Genomic DNA, 23,230 nt, shown 5'->3' on the forward strand with positions numbered 1-23,230 from the left:
TTTGCCTGAACAGTTATAATCTTTAAATAAAACTTCTGAATGTTAAGAGATTGAATCCCTCTGTGCCACATAGTTCCCCCAACCAAATGAAAACACTAGGAGAGGGTCAGGGAATCCCTAGACCCTAGACACACATAGTTCCCCCAACCAAATGAAAACACTAGGAGAGGGTCAGGGAATCCCTAGACACACTCACTGGGAAGAGTCCTGTGGCTCATAACTGCTCACGCCCTTCCCATTAAGCTTTCTCATGCTGAGATTTAAAGGCATACACACATTAAACACAAGCAGTTTGCTAAAATGTCCTGCCCAGATTTAAAGGCACATCATGGCTGTTGGGGCAGGGCTTCTCCCTACTGGCCACCTGTGGAGAAGCCTGTAAAATTGAGGGATCCTCACCCAGACCTGGGGGATGGCAAACCTATTTGAAATATGTTCTGTACGTCTGTGTTTGGAAAGCAACTCAGTTCAATCTGTTGTATCACTATTCACTGCAAAAGAATTTCCCCTAAATTGGTTGTAACTTAGTCAACCCAAGCCTTTCAGTATTACATATAACAGGTTTTGTTTCTAAAATAATATATGCCAAGAAATTCACACATTATGTTACTGTGGTACATCCAATGCATAGGAAAATGCATATGTTCAGTTATACCATGGATGAATGAATCTTAGCTCATCAACAACCATTTAGTTTGTGGGAACTTGGCTATTGTGATTTTGCTCAATCCTAGGTAGCAAATATGCATTGTGGATCTTTGCCAAGTACCATTCTGAAAGATGGCAGAGCTACTAATTTTGAATCGCATGCCTTCTCTGTCTCCTTTTATGGTCATGCAGGAGTCACACGGCATAAAATACTAGAACAAGCAACAGCCTAGCAGCATTACTAACAGCAGAAATAAAGTCTTGATTTATATCACTTATTATCAAATAGTAACTAAAAGGAAACTAAGAATCATTTGCTGGGATTAAGCATGTGAGGACTGGGCAGAAAAAGGATTTAAAACAAAGATGCAAATTTGTGGACAGGCCATAACAAGATTACCAAACTAAAGGTGGAATTTGGAGTTCTCCCAAAATTACAACAGCTCTCTAGACTACAGAGATCAATTCCGAAGGAGTAAATGGCAATGGGAGGGCGAACTCAATGAGAACACATCTCTGTTGAGCTCTCTTCCTTCCCCAGACTTCATCCTCCACAGCCACTGCCCCCAAATTTCCAGGAATTTCCTAAATCAGAGTTGGCTACCCGAAACAATAACATGAGTGCCTCTAGAAAACAAAAATGTGGAAAACGTTAAGGAGAATGAAACATAGGGAAAGGAAGCTGAAGTGAAGATGTTAGCAAGATAACAAACCTTGCGACTAAAGAAAATATTATACAACTGCACTCAATCTGGAGGAAGTTGACAGTTCTTGCCCCTGTTTGCCCGACCATGTGTAGTTTAGATCCATGCCTACTATGGCTAGTTAAAGCTAGCTGGAGAGAGCCACAGTGTCCCTTAAGGGAAATTGTTAACAGGTCCCTATGTGAAGGGACTTTTCCTGGGGCCCTTAAGGAGGCCGTGGTTCACCCTCTACTGAAAAAAACATCACTGGACCCGGTTGTATCGGACCGTGTCAAACTTGCCTTTTTTGAGCAAGATAACTGAGAGAGTGGTGGCAATTCAGTTGCAGAATTTCCTGGAGGACGCTTCTGTATTGGATCCATACCAGTCAGGCTTCCGCCCAAGCCACAAGACAGAATTGGTACTAGTTGCCCTCATGGGTGACCTCCACAGGCATCTGGATTGGGGCGGGTCGGCAGTGTTGTTGTTTTTGGACCTGTCAGCAGCATTCAACATGGTCGACCATCAGTTACTGATCCACTGCCTCACCAACGCTCGGATACAAGGGTCTGCCTTACAGTGGCTTTCCTCTTTTCTTCAGGGTCAGGGACAAAAGGTGGCAATAGGGGAGCAGCTGTCCCAAAGCTACTATTATGTAGAGTGCCACAAGGGGCTGTTCTCTTCCTGATGTTATTTAATATCTATATGCGCCCCCTTGCTCAGATCTCCCGGAGGTATGGGCTGGGATGTCACCAATATGCAGATGACACCTAGCTCTATCTGTTGTTGGGTGGCCGGTCTGGCTATGACCTGGCATTACAAGCCACGGCTGGTTGACTCAGGCTGAGTCGATTGAAACTGAATCCAACCAAGACAGAGATCCTGTACTTGAGCTGTGGCAGTCTGGGAATGGAGATCTCACTCCCGGCATTCGACAGGGCACAATTAGTGCGGATGTAGAAGGCTAGGAATTTGGGCACGCTCCTGGATTCCTCTCTAGCAATGAAGGCCCAGAAAGCAGCCACTGCCAAATCAGCCTTTTACCATCTCTGACTAGTTAGGCAGTTGGCTCCCTTCCTCGACTATGACTACCTAGTAACAGTGATCCATGCCATGGTCACTTTGAGACTAGACTATGGTAATGCTCTCTACATGGGTCTGCCCTTATCTCAAATCCAGAAGTTTAAACTGGTGCAGAACACTGCAGCCAGGATGTTATTGGGTCTCCCCTTGTGGGCACACTTCAGCCTACACTGCAGGCTCTGCATTTACCAATTGCATACTGGATTCTTTTCAAGGTGCTGGTTCTTACCTTTAAAGCCCTATAAGGCCAGGAACCTGCATACCTATGGGACCGCCTTTTCCCCACTACAATCTGGGTTTCAAAACCTTCTCTCAATCCCCGGCCCCAGAGAAGCCAGGCTGGCTGCAACTCGAACAAGGGCCTTCTTGGTTGCAACCCTACTGGTGGAATGAGCTCCCTGAAGAGGTTAGGGCCCTGCGGGATCTATTATAGTTCCACAGAGCCTGTAAAATGGAGCTCTTCCACCAGGCTTTTGACTGCTAAATCTGTTATCTCTGCCTGGTCAAAATGAGTTGGTATCTTGTTTGGACAAAGTCAAACAGATCACCATAGAGCCTGGGCTTCAGATTTGAAGTACAGCTGGATATTATCCAGAGAGGATTATTACACTGCCATCACAAATATAGTACAAATATAGCACTTAATGTTATTGTATTGCTTGTTTTAAATAGTTTTAATGCTGTAATTGTAGTTTTAACTGGTTTTAATGTATTTAATTCTGCCTATTGGCCTTGTTTGCCGCCCTAAGCCTGCTTTGGTGGGGAGGACGGGATATAAATAGAATTAAATAAATAAATAAACTATATTAATCTACGAGAGTTTTAGAAGGAAGTGATAAAACCATTGGTTATCGAAAAGTTGGCTGGGACCCGAGTCAGCCACAGTCCCTCAAAAGTGGATCAGAAGTCTAGATCATAAGTCTGGATAGATTTCCTTCCACCATATACTCACATTATATTTGATACTAAATCTTAATTTCAATCTGATGAATAGGTAGAAGTTTCTAGTCCTTCTTGGAAATGTACAGGCTGCTGGAAGTTTTTTTGATCAAGCACATAAGGCTTATTTGTTTACTAAAATCTAAATTAAATTGAAGATATTCTTAGAGAAAAGATTATCCTACAGCTTCCTTGAACATTTCTCTCACTGCTACAGACTATAAAATACTGCCTGAGAAACTCAGACATTTCCTGGGAGACCTCTAAACTTAGATGACTGCCTGAGAAACTCAGACATTTCCTGGGAGACCTTTAAACTTAGATGCTACTACTGATAAAGACTGATTAGGACTGTTTGAAAGGATTCTTTTTGGCTTTTGAACTACGGTTTAATTTAAAAAAGATCTGGTCAACACAGGAGTTGTACCTTCTCTAATTGAGGGTAAGTTAATCAGGAATTATACCTGCAAGTTTAAATATGTAATTTTAATACGTGCAGTCTTTTCTCTACAATGTTGTAATACCCCCTCTGAATAAGTAATCAAGTTTATTTATATTACCTGAATTCTCTGCTTTATATTCTGTCCAGGTTTTCTAACAGCAGAAGTCACTTTTTTCAGTGAAAGGGGTGGAGTGATTTTTGTGGATTCTCCCAACACAGCCCTCCACTTTGCCCTTCTTACTGTTCTGAAGGTCCACTGACCCCCCACAAGAGGGCATGATTTCTGCAGGCACAGCAAACTGTTGGGAGGGTAGGTGAGAAAGCTTTCTTCCATGAGTGTTGTACCTTGCATACCTTTCATAAGACAGAATGTCCCTTGAGTGCAGGTAAGGATCTGTGTCCTTTCTGACAATAGGGAAGAACTAGTGAAGTCATTCATATGACTAAAACTCAGAGCAGCATGCATGATTTTCCTTTTCCCATTTTATACTCAGAACAATTCTTTGAAGTAGGCTAGGCTTAGAGACTGTAACTGGTCCAGCCTTATCCAGAACGCTTCATGGTAGCATGAGAGTATTCCCATAGCAACTAATCCCACAGCAACTGCTATACTCTACTGGCTCTTTTAAAAATATTTAAAGGGTTTCCAAATATTCTTCCAGCCCTGTCTCCACATGCCCCCATACAGAAAAAAAAAATCCCTGTTAATGTTGAGCAAACCACTGACCTGTTTCTAGCAGGAGGTGGGGGAGAGCAGGAAATAACTCTGGAGGTGGATCACAAACCAAGACAAATTACTCTTGTTAGGCCCACTTAAATAGGGACACATTTACACCTCTTTCCACTTAAAACAGTCATTATAAATTCTCTCAGATAAACAGGCTGATGGCATATTCATTCCCTTGATAGTTCCAAACAGCAACTAATTTCGCTTATATGTAAAATACACCAAGCTAATCATATGTCTATATGAAATTTGGACAAAAAAGCAGAGTATTCAGATTTTGCATGCCATATAACCCACTTGTTATTTAATGCTCCAATGCATTCCTTAGCTGCAGAAATATGCTCAGACATCAGCATTAGAGACAATGAATATGGTAACTAGGTTTTTAAATTGTCATTGTTTATTTGCCATCCTGTATTGACTCAGGCTCTCATGTACAACAATGTAATATTTGTTCACTCTACCTTCACTAAATGATGTCAAGGAAAACTGAGCTTATATAAATATTATTAAGGGTGTACCACAAAACAAGAGTCAAAAAACAAAACAACATTTCAGTACTACCTTATGCTTTATTAGAATGTTGCCTGAAGGCAATAAGATGACAGAAGATGTCGCTTCTCATACAACTCAAAGCCTGGTCTCTTTATTATTTCTCCTCATCCATCCACCCTGCACTATGCTACAATTTTGGCTAGTAACTAATTGATCTCCTATAATTCAAGCACTTTTGATCATTCACTTCCTTCCAATTTAAAATTAAATTATCATGTGGCATTGTGTGTAGAATAGCTAGGACATCCTTAGATTGCCTGGCAGATGCAAGTTCTAGCTCTTAGCACTGTGCAGAAGCAAGCTAGACTTGTTTTAGGAACTGAGAGCTCTGGAAGATCACCCAGCAATACCATACAAACATTATATGACCACAAATGGTCCACACATTTCACTGGAGGGGGGGAAAATCACGAGAAATCTGTAGCTCATTATTATTTTAATACAATAAGTGGTTCAATTAAAATGGAAGGCATTTGGCCAAATGCAACACATCAGTGTTCTCCCATCCTTGAAAGAATATTTCCAAGAAGTTAGCTGCAATAGTAGGGTAACACAAGAAGTGTCAAGGTGTGAGGAGCCAGTCTTTGGAGACAAATCAGATACTCAGATAATTTTTATGGGGTCACTAGAACCATTTTACTAAAATGTTTTCAACAAACCAGCTACATACATCTCTATTTCCTCCCACCCATTTTTACTCTTTTGCTGAATTTTCCAAAAGTACTCAACAGGATCTCACCAGTATCTTTTCAATAACATGTACCTCACATTTACAGGTTTCCCATACAGACAAGATAAACAGCAAGCTGCACTGAACAATTATTATTTGAATGCCCAGAAGAACTATAGATGCCAGAAACAGGGGGAAAGCTACATTTCAGATGATTTGTAGGTTATATTTCTCGACAAGTCAGAGAAATAATTTGGAGTCCTGGTGCATAATGATATTAAGCTACTGTAAACACACATTTTTCTTCCCACACTAGCCAATAGAAGAGGGAAGCTGTAATTTAGTTTTACCTGAGATTTATTTTTCTGAATTACATTAATAACTCAAACATCCTAAAAGCTCCCAGGAGGCCTAAACTGCAAATAGCTTCAACTCTTGTTTACCTTTGTATAAGCACACACATCTACCGCAACTAAGTAGATGCTACAATTTCCTCTGAAAACAAATCCGCTTTTTCAGACGCTGCCTGCAAAGAGTGCGTTCTCATGTGCAGCAGTGTCATGTTAGTAGCTTTATCAAGATTGGGATATGGAGCTGATGTTACAAAAACAGGTCTTTGGTTTGAGTTTTGTCCGGTGGAGTGCCTTGGGGTTCCATTTTGTCACCCATGCTCTTTAGCATTTATTATGAGATCATCCAGAGTTCTGGGGTGGGATGTCATCAACATGCAGATGACACCAGCTTTATATTGGCCCTTTTCACACTTACCAGTGGAAACCGGAAGGGAGTCGGTATTGTGCCGCCTGCAGTAATCCGAGACAGGGATGGGAGTTTTCAGACACATGTTTTTTTTTTCCGGTAGGGTTCCGTGATTGAAGCGAGCCATTTCACACTGTTCCGCTCTTATCTCGCTTCCACCAGCGCCAGCCGTTTTTGCCTGCCGGCTCGCGATCTCCAGCTTTTTTTTGGGGGGGGGGGAACGTCGGGCTAAGATCGCTATAGCGCTATAGCGACGTATCACAACAGCAGCACCATAGAGATGGCTAGGCTCTATTGAGATAAGTTACCAGGTTTCAGCGGTGGCGATATCTGGCATCTTAATGGAGCCCAGGCATCCCTATGGTGATGCTGTTGTGATACATCACTATAGCGCTATAGCGATCTTAGCCCAACGTTCAAAAAAAAAAAAAAAAGCCGGAGATCGCGCGCGCCGGCGGGCAAAAAAGGGCGCGAAAACTGCTCCCGGGTTAGATACTGGACATTTCACACAGCACCCCATAGCGATTTCAACCCGGAAGGAGGGGTTGAAAAGTGGAAGAAGCTGCTCTTTGTTTGTAACGACTCAGGCACGCCTCACTACCGGGACAGCCGCGGGAGTGTGTGAAAAGGTGAGAGTATTACGGTAGCAGCCAGTTACTGAATCGGGTCTGTCTGAAATGCCAGCAGAAACCCGTTACTGTTCAGTAACTGACCAGCTTCCATACCGGAATACATAGACTGTGTGAAAAAGCCCATTTAATTATCTAACCCTGTAGATGTGTCTATCTTGGCTCAGAACCAGTGCTTTCAGACTGTGAGCAAGGAGCTGAAGCACTACAAGCTGATTTCACACAAGATACAGGTAATGCTGGTTGGAAAGGCTGATGTTTTGGAAGGGCTAGATTCACTTGTGTTAAGTTGAATGGAGTAGAGTTGGCATTTGCAGATGCTCATGGATCCAGTATTGCTATTTGAAAAGCAAACTGGAGTGGTGGTTGTGAGTGCCTTCTATCAGATTCATTTGGTTCACTAACTCTCCCCTTTCTGAAACTAAGCTGTAATGAGCTCTATATTGGGCTACCCATGAAGACAACCTAGAAACAACAATTGATTCAGAATGTGTCAGTCTGACTACTGTTAAGGGCTAGCCAATGGGAAAACATACCATCTATTTTAACACAGCTACACTGGTTGTCTGTTTCAAGGTTATGACCTTGAAAGCCCTGCATGGACTGGAACCCACTTACCAAAAAGGACTGCCTCTTCCCTTACATATCCCCACTATATTCCTTAGGCTGCCACTTATTGGTTGTTCCCCCACTTATAGGTCAGCCTGTCTGGCATTATTTTCTTATAGTAGCTCCCACTCTATAGATCGGGCTTCCTAAGGAGGTGAAGCAGGTAACATCTTTAGAAAGGAAGCACAGCAAGGCCATTCTATTTCCTATGGTGTTTAATGGAGGGTAAGCTGTAAGAGCTGTAACCTTCCACTGAGTAAGCTTGTTAAAGAAAAACTGGTATCTTCAGCTCTTCATTTTATTGGTGGCTTCTGTCATGATCTTAGGCCTAGTGCAGCCTAGAGGGCAAGAAGCCTATCTAGGAGATCCTAGTGGGCTTACATCTCCCAGGATCCCCTTCTGTCCCTCTGATTGTGTGATAGAGTTTTGGAGGGAAAAATTGCCCAGAAGGGTGGGACCTGAGAGGGAAGCAATAAAAGGCCCAGCTAGAAAGGGAAGATGTTCTCTCTGGAAAAGGTGGCAGGAGGGTTCTCACAGGGCAGCTGCTGTGAGAGCCCTCTCCAGCCCCACCCACCTCACAGGGTGACTGTTGTGGGGGAGGAAGGGAAAGAAGATTGTGAGCCGTTCTGAGACTCTTCGGAGTGAAGGGCGGGATATAAATCCAATATCTTCTTCTTCTTCTTCAAGGAGGGTGAGTGAATTGGTTTGAATTAGAGAAAGGGAACATATATCTAGTCGTGTTAGGGCTTTTATTTTTGTTTTTGAACCAACCTTTACTGTTTTAATATTTCTTGTGCACTAAGTTTCACAACCCACTTACTGTTTTGAGCACTTATGATAAATTTCTTCTTGTCATTGTTAAACTGCCTGGGTCCTCAAGTCTCTTCAGTCACGGTTAAAAGTTTTTGCTAAAAAGGAAGAAACGGGTGGTTGGGTGCTCTGGGCCCTCCCATACAGACCTTTACCAGAGTAGTGGCAGCCAGCAGAAGGCCCTTCATGGTCCCCTGCTATGTGACAGCTTCATACAGGAAAGAAGCATGTTTCATATTTAGAGAAAAAAATATTTATTTATCTGAAGAAGATAACTTGAAGTGTCCTGCTAGCAGCTATAATATATGCTATTCATTAAGCTTCCAGCTTTTTGATTTGTGGCTGATATTAAATGATGTCATTCAGTCCTGTGTAATTTTCTTGTCCATGTTTTCTTATGAGTAGTGATTGGATTTCTTGTGAGTAGTCATTTTGTATCTTGATGGGAATATGGTACTGCTGTTCTATCACATTATATTACCAGCCTGAACTGAAGAACCCAGAGTAAATGTCTTTCAGATTTGTTGTCTCAGTGTGGCTCATTAATGATCTGAATAGGTTTGTAGAAACATTACCTACAATACTGCAACCTTTTCCATTCTTGTAATATCTACTCTTCTGCGGATTACATGCAGGTTTAAATTGCTGTCCCTAAGTCCTTTTTCTCCCCTGTTGGTATAATCATGTTACTCTGCTTTTTAAGTCCTTACAGTGGCTCACTTCATGCTGTGTGTCAAATTCAAGTTTCTGGTTCTTACCTCCCAAATTACCGGCTTCCTACTACTCTTTACTTTCAACTCTCCAACTGACTGCATCTCTTCAACAGGCAACCTCCCCACCGACCCCCCATTCTTCTAGAAATCCCACTTCTTTAAACAAAGGCCATCTTAAAACACACTCATCATTTTGTGAACAATATCTTTTTATCAGCAGGATAAAAAGTCAAATTGATGGTGACTTGGCAGTAAATCCATGCACTGCGCTCCATATTCCATGCTTCCAACCCACTTACATCCACACTTAAAATAGAGGATGATGGGGAAGCTACACTGGACCACATTGAGAGGAGAGTTCCTGTTCTTGCTTTTTCCTTTCAGAATCTCTATTCCTCCTGGGAGAATTTGTAGGGACTGAAAACAGAGACTGCAGAATGCAGGTAGCAAAATGAATCTTCTCACTGAAATGACACTGTCCAGCTTCCCATCTGGCCTCCTTTATCTCACCTTCACTACTCTCAGTAAATCTCTCAGTTCTTCCCAATTAATTTCCTGCCTCATCGGTTTAATACAGACTGTAAACCCTCTGGGGCGGAGGTCGTATCACTTTTGTGTTCCAAAGGTCTTCTCACTTTTGTGGGATCTTACAAACTAACAGCGAAGTTGGGATATCTTTGGATTCTTAAATCCGTGATTGGAGCCATGAATGGGTAAGACAGATCTTCCTATAAACCTGAAAAGGACCCCAGGTTTGCAGAAAAATGTGAGATCTAAACAAAATACATTGGGGGCTTTAAAAAAAATTGAAAATGATAAAAGCTGAGCCCACTTCAGGGTCATCAGAAGGGGGGGGGGAATGTCTGCTGGGCACTCCATTAGTTCCTATAGAGACAGATTCCCATAGGGTATAATGGAGAATTGATCAGTGTGCATCTGGGGCTCTGAGGAGACTTTTTTTTGAGGTAGAGGCACCAAATTTTCAGTATAGCAACCAGTGCCTCTCCTCAAAACACCCTCCAAGTTTCAAAAAGATTGGACTGGGGGTCCAATTCTATGAGCCCCCCAAAGAAAGTGCCCCTATCCTTCATTATTTCCAAAGAGGGGAAGGCATTTAAAAGGTGTGCGGTCCCTTTAGATGTGATGGCCAGAAGTCCCTTTGGAGTTCAATTATGCTTGTGACAACCTTTCTCCTGGTTCCACGCCCTCACCAAACCTTGCCCTTTCAAAGCTACACCCTCAAATCTCCAGGAATTTCCCAACTTGGAGTTAGCATTCCAAAGGGGAACTGATCTCTATAGTTGGAAGATCCATTGTGATTCCTAGAGATCTCCAGTTTAGGTACTCTAGAAGGAGAGAACAAAGCAGGAAAAGGGGAGAGGATATGGAGCTTTCAGGAAAGTGAAAGAGGAAATACTGGAGGAAGGAGAAAATTAGATGGCTCCCACAAGTCCTTGTGGGTTCCTATTAGTGTTATAGTGTTTGTTTGTTTGTTAGCAGGAATGCACAGGAACACATTTTCGGCTGGCTTGGTGTCAGGGGGTGTGGCCTAATATGCAAATGAGTTTCTGCTGGGCTTTTTCTACAAAAAAAGCCATGGTTATATATCAGCCATAAGACACAGAAATATAAATAAGCCCAAAGCAAACTGAGGGAGGGTTAGGACATGTTCCATGCTATTAATCCCAATAAAACTGAACAGACATTATAATGAGATAATTTTGGATGGTGAAAGCACAGTATTCAAATGCTAGAGAAACACATATTCTTATAAAAAGCAGGGCTTTTTTTGAGCAGGAAAGCACAAGAATGCAGTTCCAGCTGGCTTGGTGTCAGGGTGTGTGGCCTAATATGCATATGAGTTTTTGCTGGGCTTTTTCTACAAAAAAAGCCCTGGTGAAAAGCAACGTTATTGAATGGGAAAAATGAACATCAATTGAGAATTTAATTAATTAAATCAGAAACTTTCATGAGCTTGAATCTACATGTCTGACTTTATCTAGCTTGTTATATATTAAACAAACAAATGGTGGATCTCAGTTGCAATTTATCCTTTCTCCCATTCTGTATTCCCTTCATTCAGTTGTCTCTCCTCTCTCTGGCTTACCTCTGATGTTTTCCTGCCCCCTCTTTTGTTTTAAAAAATAGTACTATACATGATAAATACATAATCATATATTCCTCATAATAGCTTTATGGTTTTTAATAAGTTTTTTAGTCATTTATGCATGTTCTATGAATTATAAAAGCTCACAATGAGACTTTAGCTATTCTTTTTTTTTAAATCAGGACCAAATATCTTGAAAAGTCCATACAGAAGAAAGCTTACCATATTCATCTAAATCAAATATTTTTGGTTTTAAAAGACTATGGAACATCCTATATGATCAAAGTACATTAGTTAGGTAGTATGGTTAAGATACAAACAGAATGCCATACAGGATGAAGTATTAAGTTACTTTATTTTGGTTATTCTTAAGCTTCCTAGCATAACCCAAACACTGGAGCTCACAAGGTATTCTCATTTCTCTCTGAACATCCCTCAATTATCTGTCATTTCACTCCAGGTAAAATTTCATTTTATTGCATGTAAGTTTGGCAAACATAATTCTTCTGCAGACTTTACAGCTGCATGCCATTTTGTTATTAAGTTGTAACCTATGAATAGATAATACATGCTAAAACTAAGCTATTATTTCAGAAGTAACCAAACACTTATATTGTAGTGTTATTTATACAAAAGCCTTTGGATTTTGATTCACGCTTCTCTCTTTAAGCAGCAGCCTCTGAACACTGGTACACATGTCCAGTACATTCTGTTCAAATATGTTGTACTAGATTAAATACTCATGCTCATTCTGCAATGAGAGGCTTTGGGACTGAAGAACATTCAGATGTATTTATTTCAGTATGAAAGACCTATAACATCCAGAGAAGCTACGGTACACTCTACCTTAATTCCTCACACAAAGAGCTCCTCAAATTGTTCTGTACAGCAATAACATAACCTAAAAGATCCCTCTGGAATTCAGTTTTTCTCTTTACAGTTTATATGACTTCCTTATAAAAACAACCACCCTATTTTTATTGTCCTCTATCTTTTTCTGCCTCTGGGAGACAGTGGACCCTGCCTTTGAATTACAAAAGCAAAACAAAAAATACAAGTGAGACTGAGCCACAATCCCAAGGGTATGTTTTGATAACCTAGGCAAACATGGCATTAAGGCAACAGCTTGTCAATCCACTTCACAGTCACCTTCTACCGACTAAGTTAAGCAAGACTAAGCAACTAATAACTGGTTTAAAGTACATTCTCTTCCAAGAGTAAAAGTGATGGTCAATGCTGATTACTACAGCCACCCAACAAAAAAGAGGTTTCTGCATACCTGAGGAAATGCAGCAAAATATTACTTTCCCCTTTTTACTCCAACCAGAAGTGAACATCCCCACAACATACAAAATGAAAACTGTGCATCTGCATGTTCTTCAAAGAACATATAATACCCGTAACAAGAAAGACAGTGTAAACACAAGCCTTTAGCCTGCTCACCAGGCCTTGAATTCAGCAGGAGCTCAGAGGAGTGCAGCTCCTGAACCTTTCTGAGGGTTTCCCCTCCTCCTTTGCACCTATCTTGTCCATTGAATAGTAGGTGCAGCTGCATAGCAATCCCTGGATTAGGAAAGTGGGCAGCCAGCCAACCACCAGGGGCTTTGCCACACCCCCAGCGGCCCTCATTAACCCATGCCACCCTTTCTCCACTTCTATATTTAATTTGGAGGAGAAAAATCACAGACCTGACACATTACATGCAGTCAATGTGTTGGTTCTTGGGGATTTCCTCACCTTGGTTGCTGCTAATTCTGTTGAGACTCTGATCATTCTCTGGAATAGGGAGATGGCCTAAACTGTTCACATAATTTTCCTGGTTCACTGGGGAGCTGATGGTGATGAAATGGGAAGGAAGACAGCTATTTTTATTTATTTATTCAATTTATATCCCACCCTCCCTGTGAAAGCAGGCTCAGGGCGGCTTACACATCTATGTAGATACATGGAACATAAAACCACATTTAAAATACAAAAGGTACAAAAAACATAAACCCATGAGCTAGAGTGCCACTGGCAGAAAACTCAGAGCAAGACTGATTGAACATGGTACAGAGCTCACAGTAGACCCTATTCTGCGGTGATGATGATGGTGAAAAGACAATAATTTCTCTGCCACCATTGCATCTGCAAGTAATCATCCAGCTGAGCTGTGTGTGGTTCAGGGACTTTTATATCAGAGTCCATCTGACCAAACAACGGCCTGGTGTGATCAATTTGCCACCAACGTTGCAGATAAAATTGCTCAGAGTCACTCTGGGTTAGATATCAGTGTGGATGCATGTTCAGATGATGTACCTTTGGCATCTGCTTGTCTAATTTAGATGGATACTTTTCAGTTTGTGGATCCTGAGGATGTGGACAAGGACCCTGAACAGAACCCTATAACCTGTGTTCTCAACCCTTGTTCTTCCTGGCTGATAAAAGTTGCCAGAAGGGGACCAACTGAGTGGATAAGGAGAGTGGTAAATGCTTTCTTGAGAGTGGGAGTTGTGCCACCCCATGTACAAGGAATCACTGATTAAACCTGCTTTGAAAAAAAGCCCGAGTCTTACTATGTTGGACAATTTCTGGCCAGTTTCAAATCTTCCATTCGTGGATAAGGTGCTGGTGTGGCTTGTTGTTTCTGTGTTCCAGGGGCTCTTGGAAAAGATTGATATTCTGGACCCATTTCAGTCTTGCTTCAGGCCAGGATTTGGAATGGAGGATGCTGTAGTCACCTTGGTTAATAACCTCTATTGAGAACTAGACAAGGAGAATGTAACCCTGATAGTTCTGCTGGATCTTTCAACAGCCTTCAATATTATTGACCACGGTATCCTACTGAATTGGCACTGCATTGCAAAGCCTCAAGTCCTATCTGGGAGGAGGGTGTATCATTAGGGAATTCCAACTCTGTCTCATGGCTGTTGGCCTGTAGCATGCTTCAGGGTTTCATCTTATCCCCCATTTTATTTAATATCTATAAGAAGCTACTGGGAGAGATCATCAAGAGGAATGGGCTGCAGTTTCAACAATAACAGCTCTAAGTTTTTCCCCACCTAATTCAGAGGATGCTGTTTATGTTCTGAACCAGGGCTTGGAGTCAGTAATGGGCTGGATGAGGGTGAATAAACTGAAACTTAATCCTGACAATCCCCACAGCTAATATTTTTGTTGATAAAACTACTGCTCAAATTGTGCAAGATTTAGAATACATAATAAATTCTCAAGAGCTTTGTTGGGTCTTCTCAATCATTCATCAGCACATGCAAAAACAGGCCTCCTCCAATCAAGGGGAAAGAGTGCATAAATCACTATTGCTCTAGTGATTAAAGTTAAAAAAAACCTCAGTAATCCAGCACCACAAGAAATAGCTAATGTTTATTTATTTGCTTCATATATACCCACATTTCTCTCCAGTGGGGACCCAAGGTGGCTTACAGAATTCTCCTCTGCTCCATTTTATCTTCACAAAAACTCTGTGAGGTAGATTAGGCTTGGTATGTGTGGCTGGGAGAGTGTGACTGGCCCAAGATCACTCTGCCATGGCAAACCCTTCTCAAAACTGGTTCTTCCAGATCCTAGTCCAACATTTGAATACTACTACCCCATGATGGCTCTCTATAGAACATTGGTAAGAAGAGATGGGTTAAGCAGTGTTAATGTATGCATACATGAGTATGATTTCTCTTCAAAAATATTCCTTTAAAAAGATGAAAAAGTAAATTTAAAAAATGGTTTATAGTTTGGATATCCACTTGCATGTGGAAATTACTCAATATACAAGCTCTTCCTATTAGTATGTCCTTTTTCAAAATGGAATACTTTAATCCTCCAAAGGTAAGTAAGTAAAGTAAAGTAAGTAAAGTAAAATTTTATTTGTATCCCGCCCTCCCCCACCGAAGCAGGCTCAGGGCGGCTAACAACATTTAAAAGTGAACAATACAATAATAAGGCATTAAGGAAAAAAGGAAAAAAAACCCAACTATACTACTTTGGCATAGGGGTCAAAGTGACCCAATATTACAACAAAAAGCAGTGGAGACCTGATAGCTCCCTCAGTCAGGGCATTAGCTACTAAGAAAAAAAATCAGGACTCAAGAATAACTTACTTCAGAAATGCAGGACAAAGGAGAGTAAAATTTGTAATTGGGGTCAAGCATACCCCTCATTGAAAACATCAAAACTCTACAAGAATGTAAATGGGGTCTAATTGACCCTACAATTTTTAAACCAGAAGACACAGTTGGGAATCTATAAAACTGTTTATTTTAAAGAAAACAATCATTTTTAACTATTACAACATTGAAACTTAATGTGATAATAGTGGAACAACAAATAATGACAAAGGGAAACAATTAGCTCAGAAAACAGGTGGCCAGGGGTCACAGGTGAACAGTTCAGTACACACGTGGCTATGGGTCATCTATAGTAACTTCCCCCTGTAAAGTTGAGATGGTCAAATCAGAGGTTTGGAAAATCTGAACAGTGGATAGTCAGCTCAGTGGACAATCTTAAGTACTTTCCTCACCCCAGATATGTAAAGTTGAGAAGATCACTCTGAGACTTGCAAAATTTGAAGCACAAGGGGAAGCAATTAGCTCAGAAAACAGGTGGCAGGGGTCACCTAGAGTCCCAGGCTTCATGGCTTCTTCAACTTTGGAAACTGTGAGGTTCAGAGGACGTCCAGACTTATCCTGCTGGGGGATAGATCAACCCCATTTCCAAAACTGCAGTGTAGTTCAATTTGAGCTGTTCCATGTGGCTGTGGGCATGGGGAAGCTTTGATAGAGCACAAACACAGGGCTTTTACCTGCTCCTACTATATACTCAACAATTCAGGTTGCAAAGACTGGTTTCCTGGGGGGTGGGCAGCCCCCAATCCCAAAAGTGGTGTAAAACCAAAAAATGACTATAAATATAAATAATGAGAAAAATTGTTTTCACTGATTGCTCCACCTCCACCTAAAATAGAGATAATAGGTGTTGGTCCATCTATTTAAACAAGGGGATTTTTTTCAGTATTTGTTGGGGGTAAACAGAAACCCCACAGTAATTATGCATTTTCATCAAAATGGTAAATTGATTCCTTTTATATATGGCAACCACACAGAGAGATTTCTTTCCAGCTTGCTTATAGAATCATAGAATTGTAGAGTTGAAAGAATCATCTAGTCCAACCCCCTACACAATGCAGGAAACTCACAAATACCTCCCTCTAAATTCACAGGACCCAAATAGCTATCAGATGGCCTTCTAGCTTCTGTTTAAAAACCTCCAAAAAAGGAGAGCCCACCACCTCCCAAGGAAGCCTGTTCCACTGAGGAACTGCTCTAACTGTCAGGAAGTTCTTCCTAATGTTGAGCTGGAAACTCTTTTGATTTAATTTCAACCCGCTGGTTCCGGTCCTACTTTCTGGGACCACAGAAAAAAATTCCACACCATCCTCTGCCTATATGACAGCTCTTCAAGTACTTGAAGATGGTGATCATATCACCTCTCAGCGCCTCCTCTTCAGGCTAAACATGCCCAGCTCCTTCAACCTTTCTTCATAGGACTTGACCTTCAGACCCCTCACCATCTTTGTTGCCCTCCTCTGTACCCGTTCCAGCTTGTCTATATCCTTCTTAAAATGTGGTGCCCAAAACTGAACACAATACTCCAGGTGAGGTCTTACCAGAGCTGAGTAAAGTGACACTATACTTCTGTTGATACAGCCCAAAATTGCATTTGCCCTTTTAGCCACATTGTTAACTCATGTTCAGCATATGGTCCACTAATATTTCTAGATCCTTTTCGCACATACTACTTCTAAGCCAAATCTCCCCTATCCTATAACCAGTGTTCCCTTTAAGCTGAGTTAGCGTGAGCTAGCTCACAGATTTTTAGTCTCTAGCTCACACATTTTTGTTTTAGCTCAGTAAAAATGGCCCTAGAGCACAATAATTTATGCAGTAGCTCACAACGTTAACGCCAGTAGCTCACAAAGTAGAGTTTTTGCTCACAAGACTCCACAGCTTAGAGGGAACATTGCCTATAACCATGATTTGGATTTTTCCTACCGTTATGCAGAAAAGATACGTTGTCTGAGCAGAACAGATATGAGTCTGTTTAGACATCAAGTTTTCCACAGCAGCTAGGAGAGTTGAACATGTGCAATCTATTGCTGTTCCCTACATAGGTGTCTGCCTAATTTATTACAATATGCTAAGCATATATTTAGGCTTTCCTACTCTGGTATATTGGTTAAACTGATGGCTATTTTCATGTAACCTGGTTTTATATATGCCTAGGGATATGGTTTTGTAATGGCTTGTAGTTTCAAACAATAAATCCAACTGAACCAAGTCCCTAGCTACATTAAGACATACCAGAAATACATAACAGACTGAAGTTTGTGAACCCTAGATAGTTTGTACTGCTTTCGTCTTTTCTCATCACCAAGCAATATGCCTGGATGATACCCCAAGCTCCCTTTATTTTCTGACACCCTGTGAGGTAGGTGGAGCTGAGAGAGTGCTAACAGAAACTGCTCTTGAGAGGAACAGCTCTGCAAGAACTTGTGACTGACTCAAGGTCACATCAGCAGGTGGCATGTGGAGGAGTGGGGAATCAAACCCAGTTCTCCCAGATAAAAGTCTGGGAACTTAACCAGTACTCCAAACTGGCTCTCAGAGAAAAAGCCTAGGAGAAAACAAGTTTGGCACCAAGCAAGAATCCAAGCAGACGACATTCCATAGTTTGATTGAGACAGATGAAAAGACCCTTGTTCCTCACTGCCACTCACTTCACCTTCAAAAAGGGATGGAGGCAGAGCAGGGCCTTGGGTGTCTTATTTTAAAGGATGGACAAAAAAATATGGGAGAAGGTGGTCCTTTTCATATCCTGGTAGCAAACAATTTAGGAATTTTAAAGACAATGATCAACACTATGAATTGAACCTGGAAAACAAATGAGAAGCCATTGTTCTAAGGCTGGCAAAATGTGATTTCTATTGCTGGGATCAATCAATGTCAGTATCACATTGTGTAATTGACAGCAGTTTCCCACTATCATCAGAAGTAGTTCCAGATAGTGTACGGTACAACAAGGCAGACTCAGTAAGATCAGTGAATGGATAACTGTGGCCAAAATCCAAGATGGGTCACAACAGGGGAACTAACCAGAACTGGTGGTATTAGCAACAGAGGGGATCTGTGTTTCTGTCTGAAGACCCAGGTCTGACAAGAATCCCAAGCTGTAAACCTGTTCATTCAGAGGAAATATGATTTATCTGGAACAGACTGACCCTGCAAATCTGAACAGGCACCATTACTGACCAGCAGGATCTCGCATCTTAGCTCGACTGAGCTTCAATTTACTCAGCCCCTTTCGTTCGTTACTGCTGTGAAGTATCTGTTCAGAATGTTCACTAACTCACCTGATTCAGGTGAACAAAAAACAATAAGAGCGTGCTGGAGATACCTTACTCCAAGTCTCTGGATAACTGCTCCCAGATAGTTACATACATATGTGAAAAAAGTGGGGGATGAAAATCAATCCTTGTGGAATCCCATCAGCTTGTACAGAACTGTCTGAATATGCCATCTAGAATTAATCAGTCAAATAGGAATGGACCTCCCGCCCCCCACAAGTACAGTCCCATCCCCCACTCATATCAGTCAGCCAATCTACCAGGATACATTGATCAATGGCATTAAAAGCCGCTGCAAGATTCAGGAGGGTAATCAGAAGTGTCACAGTTCCCCAGTCTCTCTCCTGGTAAAGGCCATTCATCAGCACAACCAAGACCATTTCTGTAGAAAAGCTGGGCCTGCAACCAGATTGAAATGGGCCTAGACATCTAAAATAACTGAAGCAAGCTGACTCAATTTACCTGACCATCTTGTCGCAAAAGGGGATATTCATCATGGCTGATATTCAGTTCTTTTGGGTCCAGGAATGGCCTTTTCAGGAAAGGTTTCATAACCACTTCCTCCGAGGAACTTTGTACTACTTCCTCCTCTAAAAATGCATTTATGAATTCTTAGACCCAGACAATGTTCCCCTCAGCCAGTTTTATTCCGCTAGAGAGGAAAGGTTGAGCCTTGAGGTCGATGGCTGGACTCTTCCAAGCAATTTGTTCACATCCATAGTTTGCACTAATGGAACTTTATACACATTTTCAAATATTTGCTGCACAAAATACTCCAATATATGCAGCAGCTGGGTCTGCCATGTAAAGTGTAGAATTGGCCAATAGAAAGCCAAGGCATGTAACACCAAATTGATGCAATGTTTCAACATAGTAATTCAGCTAGCAGTGCAAAATCAGAAAAGTTAGGAAATGAATCATAAATTCAACATTATGACATATAAAACAAGACAGAATTGAACACTGTTAAAATGAATAAAGCTTTGAACATGTTTGCACAGCATAACAACCAGATATACATATGTTCTGTTTCTTGGTAGACTTAACTTGCTTAAGTAAACTTTCATCTTTCTCTGCCTTAGCAGAGGGCCACATAAATTCCAATTATCTTTATTTATACCTCTTAATTTGTTCACTGTGGTATTACTTAACTAGATTATTTGAAGCATATCTCTAACATATGGGATTCACAGCCCAATTAAGTATAATACCGAAGCAAGTCCACCAACACAAACAGAACTTGCACAGGTAGAGGACTTGAGGATGAGTACTATGTCTTGTCTGAAAAACAATTTACTGATAGAACACTGTGTCACACCATATGGTATTTGTGATCTGTGAAAAGACAGACTATTTTAATTTCCAGCGCAGTAAGTCCCTTAATCTGAGCAAACACAAGTATCCTGCTAGAATCCAAAATGTAATAAACAGAAGGATAATCAAAGCCAGGAAGGCGAAAGTATGCCTAATAAGAAGCTCTCCCAGATGAACACCTCAAATCCTTGTAATTTAGTACTGCAGAGAAATTTTAGAGCAGCTGAAGTATCTGGGTCAACAAGTTTATCAGCACAACATGCAAGCCTCAGAGCACAGAACACACATTATCCCCCAGACAGCAGGCAAATCACTTACCATCTCAGTGCAATCTTGATTGGTGTAGTAAGGCAGGATGTGAACAGGTCAGCTGGTAAGTCAGGGATCATTGGTAGCAACTCACTGGCTTCACATGCTGCCAGCTGAATGCAGTTTTTCATCGAAGGGGGCAAGGGCATCTGAGCAAGGGGATGATTTGGGTTAATTGCAGCCACCTTTATGGGAGATCAAAAAAAAAACAAGAAACAGTTAAGTCTTCTTTTTGATTAACTACCATTCTCTGGAAAGTCCCGACAGTGTGGATCTTTGACAGCAGAAGTCAGAGCTCAGCAAATCACTCCATTCAACAATACTCAAATTGCTAATGATATTGATGCACAATTATAATTCAGAATGAATAGCTCTAAGCTGTATCTAATGGCTGATTCAAAAGATGTCGTTCCTGTGCTCTTTTGGCATTGTATAGACAACCTCAACCACAGAAAGAGTCCTAGGGAAAGTAGGTACTTTTTTGCAGAGGCACTGCCTCTGTAAGCATAGAAAGATGCCCATGTGAACGACATAGTCCAAGTTAGAGCCTTGTCTATATGTCTAAAAATAGAAGGGAGTAAAAGAAAAGTTTAAAATGCTGAGATCTTCCTAGATTACCTTATGAGGCTCTCCTACCACCTATTTTCTTTTCTTTTAGGTGCCAGTCCAAAGCAGGCTTTGGATCAGACCTTTTAATGGGGAGCTTGTGTTTTATGACTTGTTTTTAATGGCTTATTTTTATATTGTGATACCGTTTTAATTATAAGATGCCTTCAGCAGGACTCTTTAGCAGCAGCACAGAAATATAATTAATTGAATGAGATCTCAGCAGCCATTCTGGATTGCCTAAGCAAATGTGGTTTAATTTTGAACTAGATTTGTAGAGAAAAGGAGTGGGCAGGTAGGAAAGACAATGATAGGAGGCAAAGCTAGAGTACATGGAAGGACACCATGGGAACTGGAGGTCAGGAAGGAAGCAGGGAAGTGAAACAACTGTGAGAGGGAGGGAAGGAGGGCCACTGGGGGGTGGGGTAACAGATCTCCCTCGTATGTCCTCACAGATCCTGTTTCTCAGTTCTGCTTAGTTCTGATTAGTCGACAGTTGGAGATAAAAATGCAGACTGAGAGTGATACCTGAAACAAGGGCTGTGCAGATAAGTCTTCACTGCTCTGAGTTAAGAATGAGTCATATTACAGCTTTGTGCGCTTTCCAAAGAAACTGAGAGGTAAGTTTGGTTTAAAGTTAATGTCATGGTCGTTGCAAAAAAAATTAAACATTAGATGCTAGAAAGCCAAGGGAACTAGACAAGGCATTAAGTGATCTGGGATCTGGGTGACCTGAACAAGTTTTTCCACTAGTCTTACTGCAGTTTGCTCCACAATAACGCTACTTCCTTTTTTCCCACCATTTTTGCAAAACAATCTGTTTAGACCAAGCCCAAAATTTTAATTTACTTCCTCTATGCAGACCAGGTACAAGACAGAAAACATTAGTCTGGACAAGCCAGCTGTGTCATCAAGATTCACTAACTGGAAATTATTATAAAAGAATAAGAATGCTAAAAAGCAGATAGAAAGCATTTTCACAAAGTACTCTATGCATGATGCAAATCATCTTTCTATTGTTTTTATAGTAATTTTTGACATCCCAGAAGATTTCTGGTTATCACTCAAGAGATTTCTAGTTTTGAACTTCTGGTTGCAATCAAGTGTTTGTTCCAGACCACAAAATAATACTTGATTCTCATCTCCAAACCCACAAGGGAGATCAGAGATACTAATTAACTAGAAATCTGACTAAACCAGTCATTCTTCATATTTAGAAAAATCATATGCCTAATAGGTGATGTGAAGAGTAAAAAAAAGAAATCAGGTGGAGATATTCCAATGGAGTTGTGACGGACAGCAGGCATATGTATGCTGAGAGTCAGTGCATATGAGTGACAGCTAACGGAACTCACTCTGATTGGTGAGCTGCTTCTAACGGTCAAAAGAGGGTGTCGGGCAGCTGGAGAAAGCAGTCATTGAGCTGAAGCAGTTGAAGAGTGACTGGAAAAGAGAGTGGTGGTCTTTGTGATGCTCTCTAGTGTGTGTCAAGGGACACAAAGCAGAGTCTGATTCAGAGCCCATGTGGGGTGAGGCTTTGAACAGTAAAGACTCTGGTAGAAGGCTGCCCCCAGGAGTTAAGAACAGTCTCAGTATTTGTAAAACGAAGAAACACATCTTGAGAAGGAAAACAGTTTCCTGTATTAAATTTTAATGCCCAAAGGGAGAAAAGACTGGAAGTCTGGAAGATCAGGCTTTGGCAAAGGGTTTTGAGGTGGCAGTGAAAGGTCTCAAATGGTGTCAAAGGCCCAGGTTATTTATCTTAAAGGGAAGATAGTAATGACCTTGCCAGAGAAAGAGGTCTAGCGGAGAGGGACAAAGAAGGGTACGCTCAAGATTGTGTGATTTTAAAATGGGAAAGTTAACCAGAAATATAAAAAAGTTAGCCAGAAATATAAAGAAGTTAACCAGAAATATAAAACATTTATCAAAAGATACACATTTAACATCAATAATACCTTCATGAAAGTTAAACCTATTTCAGGGAAACACTGTACCTTGTGAAGTCAGTTAGAATCATAGAGTTGGAAAGGACCTCCAGGGTCATTTAGTCCAATCCCCTGCACAATGCAGGAAACTCACGAATACCCCCCCCCCCCTAAATTCAAAGGATCTTCATTTCTGTCAGATGGCCATCTAGCCTCTGTTTAAAAACCTCCAAGGAAGGAGAGCCCACCACCTCCCGAGGAAGCCTGTTCCACTGAGGAATCATTCTGTCAGGAAGTTCTTCC

The 23,230-nt window shown here is 41.2% G+C and overlaps 1 protein-coding gene across 3 annotated transcripts in view; it reads right to left on the bottom strand.

Moving 5' to 3' along the window:
- RPTOR (regulatory associated protein of MTOR complex 1) overlaps positions 1–23,230 on the bottom strand; it is a 538,471-nt gene that overhangs the window by 288,232 nt on the left and 227,009 nt on the right. For all 3 annotated transcript variants that reach the window (XM_060251925.1, XM_060251924.1, XM_060251923.1), the window contains exon 6: positions 20,403–20,578. In XM_060251925.1, the coding sequence (XP_060107908.1) occupies positions 20,403–20,578 (176 nt within the window). The remainder of the gene's footprint in view (positions 1–20,402; positions 20,579–23,230) is intronic.

The sequence above is a fragment of the Heteronotia binoei genome, chromosome 13 (assembly GCF_032191835.1).
Source record: "Heteronotia binoei isolate CCM8104 ecotype False Entrance Well chromosome 13, APGP_CSIRO_Hbin_v1, whole genome shotgun sequence".
In the NCBI taxonomy this organism is placed as follows: Eukaryota; Metazoa; Chordata; class Lepidosauria; order Squamata; family Gekkonidae; genus Heteronotia; species Heteronotia binoei.